Below are 8,092 nucleotides of genomic sequence, written 5' to 3' on the forward strand. Positions count from 1 at the left end.
CGCTCTAACCACAGCCGTTTCACTGTTGCTATTATGTAGGCCGTATGTTGCCCGCCTCTGACACTCGTGGGGCGGAAGTCCTTTGAGAGCAATCTTTCACCGATATCGAGTACGCAGACGCTATAGCTCATCTCGGCTCTGGAACAGTCGTAATTCAAACAATATTAAGTAGTCTGGATAATTCTGCCTCACGGGTTGACGTGCTGTCCAGACCTGCAAAGTGTAAATTGCTACCGCAAGAATGGGTAAACGAGAATCCTAGCCTCATGCTTGCGGGTGAGCCGCTTGAGGTAACAGACAAGTTTGTCTACCTAGGAAGCTGCATCAGTCCCGGTGGTCTTGCGAGAGATGATGTTTCCATCCAGATTGTGAAGGTCAGTGCAGCTTTCGTGAACCTCAATCACCTGTGTCGTAGGTGTGATATCAGCTCATCCGTCAATGATCGAGGCTATAATGCTGCGACGCGATGTTATATTATTACGTGGGTCAGAAACCTGACTGCTGCGGCCTAGGACGTCAAAAGACTTTCGGATTTTGTTCTGGTGGTGCCCGAGTCTGGTGTGAACACCGGACCAGTAATGCTGAAGTAATTCGAATGGTTTTCGGGAAAAATAATTCCCATGTTAGGTGGACTGATCACACCCCGTAGTTTGTGCTGACCTGGTCACGTGCTCCGGATACCAGTCGACCGATTTCCACGACAGGCTCTTTTCGCACAATTACACAAAGAGTAGAGACGATCCAGGAGATTTCAAACAGTGACTTGACAATGAGGTATGATAGCCATTAGTCATCGCCTTCTGGTTGGGTGGTGACTCCGAAACGGGACACATCAATGGTTAGAGGCAGTGTCAGACTGGGCCAAGTTGTGACCTCAGTGGCGCCCGTGCATCCAACCTATTGCCTTCAATGCCCCTCTCACAACGTTCCACTTACAAGTCCACTGACAGATCTGTATTTACGCACCAGTTTATCATCTGCCTCCAATGCGCTGCTACCTCCCTAAATCATCGATGGACGGAACTGTGACAGCTTCAACCACTGTGTGACAAGTACACGGTTTTTACAGCTGCTGCTGATGATGATGCGGGGTCTATTTTAAGCGGGATTAACATCCTGAAAAAATCGTACGTTGAGGTATCGAAATAATCTTCTGAACTTATAGCGAAAGGCACCGTTCGCACACAAAGCAACCAACATAAACAGACTTACTTTCAGGTCGCGAGTAGGATAGTTACATTTATTTGCTCAATGTGAGCGGACTATATTTGTGTTTTGGCTTGCTGATAAAATAATGAGAAAGTTAAGATGTAGGATATCTGTCAGTTTGAATCATGTTCTACCCATCCACACAAAATGCAGACATTAGGTATAACATGGAACCATTTGACGCAGTTGCAACGATTGTTGCACCTTTGTCAAAATGTAACGAAGGAGTGGGATAAAACACATTGCAAAAATCAAGAATCGTGCTAACTGAAGTTAATATAATCACTAACCAGGGCAAACGGAACACTAAGCGTAAATTTGTAGAGTGTAGAGAAGTGTGAACGAACCCGGTTTCAACCGTTTATTACGTAAACGAAGTGGACTATTTTGAAGAAATGCTTACTAATTCATTGTGGCAGAGTTCAGCCAGTTAGCCGTCTACTGATCAGACGCCGATGTCCTAGTGCCACTGCACTGCATCTCCAACGAGAGGAATATTCGAAGTAGCGATCAGTTCAGTATATCAGCAGGAAATCCAAAAGATAGATTGGATGTCGGATACTTGGCATCACTGTGGTGCTATTAGTGAATTGAGTCGGAAGCTGCCGATCTAGTGGGGCGATATTACTCCGTGGGTAGAGCGCGAATTTAATGGCCGGAAGATTCATGGTTCGAACCCGACCTCTGCATCTCAACTTCCTCTATCTAGGCATGGGTAACCTGGTAGTATCCCAGCCCTTGTGCTTCCTTCGGGTGACTTGGCATCTAGGCACCGAAAGGATGTCACACTGAACGATTATCATTATTATTATTTATTATTAACTATTATTAATTATTATTAATATTCTTGATCGCACTGCAGCGACAGGGGTCGAATACCAGTAAGGAATAAACATAGGTCTCAAAGGGTTCGTGTAACAAGCAAGACGGACTGGTGTTAGGTGCTTGGGTACTTTCTGACCGTATATTCATTTTGGTATTTCACTGGCAGCGGTGCATTTTTTCACAATCAAATGACCGCATCCAGGTAGCACCATGTGCTCCAAATCATGACAGTACAAACACTTATTCTCGTATAATTGTTTCTTCCAACAAGGGGTGCACTGATCTGATAATCGTTTTTAGTATCACCTGTTTTTAACGTTTTTTTCGTATGCATTATCAATTTGACCACTTTCAGAATCGCGCCTATTCGTTACACTAATCTACAACATGTCCCGATGCTTTTTGCATCCATACAAGCTGTTGCGAACATTCGTAAACAGGTGAGTTAAATGGCATGTTGGCAAATTTGGTGGATGTACAGATATTCCTCTCGACCAGAAAGCGCGCAAGCCAGTTCTATGATGGACATTGGAACACGTCGCATATTCTCCGAAGAACACGACATATTTCGGGCAACTGTAAGAAAGTTTGTGAAGGAGCACATCGTGCCAAAACATGAAAAGTAGTGTGGGCTATTGCTGGACTCATTTTTATACCTTTGTCAGATGGGAATTACAGGGTCAAATTGATCGCGAGGTAAGCTGAGTGAAACGTGTTCTTTTAGAATTCAACCTCTATAGACTTGGTTACAAGCTGGTCAAGACGGTCTCTTGGGGATTGCAATTCCAGAGTCAGACGGTGGACATGGTGGTGACATTTTGAGTGCTGCCATCATCGTGGAAGAACTGTGAGTTTTGCAGCGTTCTCTTTCAAATCACGTGTTCAGGAGCCAAGGTTAGAACTGGTTAGAGCAAACTGCCCCGGTTCTCCAGTATATATCCCATTTGTTGCTCTCGCGTCACCAGGCGAAACTACTGGGTTTCTGTCAGTTCACAGTCTTGCTAAACGGTGTTCTGTATTCGTTGTTCGAATTCTCTGGGCTATCGTGGGCCCAGCTCCTGACTGGTTTCACGGGTTGTTTGTGTCGGCAGGCCGCTTTTTACAGTGTCCTGATTGTTTATCTGTGTTGCTGATTGAATGACCTTGATCTGAGTCCACCATCAAGTCTACACTGTGAATCACTCCGGTGATTGATCCGCTCATTTTGTACAGAGTTTGGGCGGTTGTTGGTTAACTGTATTGCCTTGTAACGTGTTCCTGTAACCGCAAGCTCTACTTGGCTTTCTTACGCTTTATCATTGTAGCTGCTACGCCAACTGCAGTGGCCCGGGATTCGCCCTTCATTCTGATATCGTGATGCCCTACATCAGTCATTATGGGACACCAGAGCAGAAGAAAATTTTCATACCTCGAATGACAAAGGGTGAAGTGATTGGAGCAATCGCGATGACAGAACCTTCAGCCGGGAGGTCAGTCGTTCCATATTCCTTTGTTCTTTGGATTGTCTAAATTCTTTCTGAACGTATTTGTGTGTTTTCCTTTTGCGAGTAAGTGACCGGGACAACAACTACATTATGCGCCGTTTAACATTTTTCTGTGCAGTGATCTGCAAGGCATTCGCACCACCGCAAAACGTGATGGCAATGATTGGATACTGAATGGCTCCAAAGTGTTCATCACCAACGGGTATATGGCTGATGTGGTCATTTTAGTTGCAGTTACCGATCCGGATGCTAAATCCCGAGCTCATGGGATCAGCTTGTTTCTGGTCGAAGAAGGGATGGCAGGATTTTCCAAAGGCCGGAAGCTGCATAAAATGGGTTTTAAGGTACGACATTTTCGTCGGAATTCACTGCTGCAGTTTCAATGCACACAGGTCTTGTATGTTCCCTGAAGGCAATGATCGATCGCCTTTCCATATCAATCCGTTTGCCCACCTTTTCACCGGTGTCCCCTAGACCCTTGCACCTTGCATCTTCTCCGCTGGATTTATGATCACCAGTGAAATCAGAGTCTATCTTTTCATAAAGGGAACAACTCACAAGGTTGCTGAAACCTCTCCGACAGCCAACGACCGGTTTCGCCCTTCTTGGGGCTCATCAGGTAGGTACAGTCTCCGAGTTTCCGTCAACCTTATGTTCTACTTGAACCCGAATTGGACTGAGTTCGACAAATACACTCATTTGCAAATCAATTAGGTTTTCACGAGAGACTCAGCTGAATCTCATTCAGTTGTAGAATACCATAAACGATAGATTCAGTTAAGTCTTTCGTGAAAACCAAATAGATTTGCAAATGAGTGTATTTCCCAAAGTCTATCTTTAGTTTCATTAGTGGCCATCCGAGCGTGAACGAACTGTCCACATAAAATTGATAGCCCTATTCATATCCATTCAATATCGGTCAGAGACTGAACTGTTCAGATGCTGAAACTATCTAACTTTTTGTTGACGGCTAGGCAACTTATCATGCTTGTGACCTCCAGTCCTAATTTCCGTCTTATATCACGGCTCAACCTTGGGGCCTGATTTGAAGGTTGTACCTCGGATGTTTCTGTCAATATATAAATTTTTTGTGTAGTTTGTGGTCCCAGTCCTTGTAGATTTCAAATCAATTTTTCTCAGTTAACGAGTGGGTAATATTAATATCCCACGGTACTTTGCCGAACAAATGTAAATCTATCAGTTTAGTTGGTTGGTCCATACGAAGAGAGTTATTGCTTCTACACCCTTTTTTTCATCATCTCAAAAGTCTACAAGATTGAATCATGGGCATTGTTGCACCAACACGCCCAAACAGAGGCGGAGGACCCTGACGGAAGCTGTCCTATGGGTAATGAGTTCGCTGATTGAGTGCACTGAGCTCACTTGTTGATTACATCGTATTCTGGATGTTGTTCTTGTTTTGCGTTGTTTTTCAGTATGTTATATTTCATCCCTCTTTTACTCAGGCTCAAGACACTGCCGAGCTGTTTTTCGAGGATGTTCGAGTCCCAAGCAGTCACTTGTTAGGGAAAGAGAACCATGGGTTTTACATGCTCATGCGTGAACTTCCACAAGAGCGGCTCATAATCGCGTTGTTGTCCCAGGCCCTTGGTGAATTCGTGTTTGAAGAGACTAGGTCGTATGTCAAGTCCCGCAAAGCCTTCGGTCAAACACTATCTGGTCTTCAGGTAATTATTCTCGTTTATCTTTTGGCCTCCTTAGCACCATATCCCTGCATTGGGGACTAGCCATATTTCTAAAGCGTTCATCCTGTCTGTTGAACAGTATGCTCCTCCTAACCCGCATTCTTTCGTACTCAGCTTTCTTCTAAGAAATGTTAACATTATCCTGTCAACCGAAGTATAACTTCGACTAATCTTAGGACGAGAGAAAACTACACTGTTAATCCACAAAGGTTATTTACTGATCAGGCTTCAGTCCGATATTCTGTCGTTAATCTATTTATCACGGAAAATAGGTGTTTCCCTACTCTACGGTAACCATCGTGGGCTTCATCAGTCATCTGAACTGTTCTCCACATCACATCAGAACAGTATGCTGGAACAAGTGACCTTTCTGACGTCCTTTTCCTTGGTTCAGACATTAAGAACAAACAAAATCGATGAAAACAACAGGTAAACGTCGATGTACCTGGTTCCCTTAGTTTTATTTTTATCTCTTCCAGTGGAGGAGATATGAAAAAAAATCACCTTCACTCAGCCGGTAACGTTCGTCCAATTTCTTACAAGCGATAGCTTTGACGAGGCTCTTGGGAACCTGGCCAAGTAGGCTGAGTAGAAGTAATGGGCTTCACCTCAGCAGACGTTCCTACCCAGTAGCATTGATGATAATGATCTGCACAGGACTACGCAGTCTTTTTTGTTTGCGTTGCTTGGAGAAATTCCTGATGTGTGACAACCCACACTTCTTGCAAACAAAGTAGTTTCCTCTTATGCAAAAAGAAGACCTTCGCGAGAAACATTTATACCTGCTTCGTCAGTTCATCAAAGTTAGCCTCCTGAATGTGAACAAACCTTCTCTCGATTTTATTACTTATAGACCTGTAGACCGTACTCAGTTCAAATGGATTATCGGGTGTTGTTTCAAGGTCATAAAAAAGCGCCACCTCATTCTTCAGCTAAGAATCTCAATATCTTTCCGCAGCTAAACGAATCCAGGGAACAACGTGCTCTTCAAAACATGGATTTCCGAATCAGCTGTCTTGTGACCTACATTCACAACCCATCCTAACCAATTCACAGGTGACGAGACCGGCACTGAGTGAGTCGCCACTTGTGCAACAGTTCAGTTCGGTGACAATACAATTTTGGTTGCAGACCATCCCGTAATACGATTTCTCACAGTAGAGGAACTCGCTGGGCTGCTCCTCGTTGGCCTTCCTCGTGAAAGGAAGAAGGCCTTCGCTGCGGAGTTGTTTATTAGGAACTGCCAACGGACCGGTTACAGACCAATGGACAGGGAAGCAAAACTCTAATTTGCATCTTGTTTACAAAAACTGGACATCCATCTCCGGAACGCGTCTTCTTGAGCTTTCCTGGAGATTCATTGACCCCAATCATTCCTCGCTCAAATCCAAGCAAATGTTACAAAGTGACTCCACGAATTCCGCAATAGATCTCTCCTTTTCAAAAGGCGCAAAGCGAAATTCCACGAACAACACATAATACTCGCGTGCCTCCCCATCAGTAGTATCACTGTTACACTGGTATGGCTGAACTTTATGGAACCGATTTCCAGCCAGTGTAGCCCATAAGATGACTGCATCACCGTAGCCCCATCAGTCTAGCAGGGTGACAGCTTTAGATTGGGCTGTCACATTTTGGAGAACGTTAATCTCCCTTCAGATCATGCTTTCACCCACTAGCGTTCACCTAACTCCGTTTCACATTCTAGTTTTTCCATGCTCGGATTCAGTTCTCAAATCCACCCTCCTTAATCCACTTCTGATCGATTTAGCTATACTTGAACGTATCTCGTGATTTATGAACTGAACTCAACCCGAAAATTCGTTTCATTCTGATAAACCGTCCTGCGAACTATATCGTGATAGTTCTGTTTGAGTGGCCTCCAAAAATTCAATCGTTCATTTCTTTTGTGTTAAAAAAGCACCGTCAGAAAACCAAACGATTTTCGTCTCAAGTAGTCCTTCATTCATTGTCACTATTTCTTTCGGTCTTTCTCTCTCTCTCAGACTGTTCAACACAAATTGGCCGAAATGAAAACCAAACTCTGTGTTTCCCGCGCGTTCGTGGATCAGTGTCTAGAGTTATTGAATCAGGGTCGCCTGGACACAGAAATGGCATCCATGGCCAAATACTGGGCCAGTGACGTAGCGAATCAGGTTGCCTATGATGGTGTCCAGTTGCATGGTGGTTGGGGTTATATGTGGGAATATCCGGTTTGCAAATCCTTCGTGGATGCTCGTTTACAAACTATCTATGGTGGAACAAATGAGATCATGAAGGAGCTAATCGCTCGGTCGATAGTCAGCACCTGAGCGAGCCGAACTGTGTTTGCTCTCCTTCCTATGGCTTCTTGTTTTTTCGCATTCGTTTTGAAACTCGCGACCTGTCTTTTCTAACTTGCTTTAGTTTTTTAAGTTTTATTTTTAAAATGAATATACATTGCTGCTTTTCTCGGATTTACTTTTATTAGTCCGTGTGTTCAGCTTGACCTGTGGGTCCTTCCCCTAATGTTGACCTTCTTCTTGCATCCTGGGACAAACTCGAACGCAACTAGTGGACATATTCGGTCAAACAGAGACGCTAGTCATATGGTGTTTTCCGATAGAGCTTTCATTCTGCAAGGCCCAGCTGTTTCGTCCCTATCGGTAATCATCAGAAATTCACATCCCGCGCCTCTCTGCATAGATTAGAAAACACATCCTTGCCGTTGGTTGAAAACTGCACCTTTTGGTCATGGGTAGCTGGTCAGCGCTGTGGTGATATTGCCCATAGAATATAACATTACTATTAGTGTTACCTTGAAGTCAGTAGTTCTTGTCAATTCAGGACCGAAGCTTTGGTTAGAGTTGACGCAACCGTGTTTCAGGA

The 8,092-nt window shown here is 44.2% G+C and overlaps 1 protein-coding gene across 1 annotated transcript; it reads left to right on the top strand.

Moving 5' to 3' along the window:
• Window positions 1-2,649: 2,649 nt before the first annotated feature.
• On the top strand, window positions 2,650-7,682 carry T265_01445 (hypothetical protein; the record flags this gene model as incomplete). Its single annotated transcript, XM_009165471.1, has 6 exons — window positions 2,650-2,730; window positions 2,775-2,881; window positions 3,339-3,503; window positions 3,637-3,862; window positions 4,985-5,206; window positions 7,231-7,682. 6 exons carry the CDS (start codon window positions 2,650-2,652, stop codon window positions 7,534-7,536), a joined length of 1,107 nt encoding a protein of 368 aa, XP_009163735.1.
• Window positions 7,683-8,092: the final 410 nt, after the last annotated feature.

The sequence above is a fragment of the Opisthorchis viverrini genome, assembly GCF_000715545.1.
Source record: "Opisthorchis viverrini unplaced genomic scaffold opera_v5_15, whole genome shotgun sequence".
Taxonomy (NCBI): Eukaryota; Metazoa; Platyhelminthes; class Trematoda; order Opisthorchiida; family Opisthorchiidae; genus Opisthorchis; species Opisthorchis viverrini.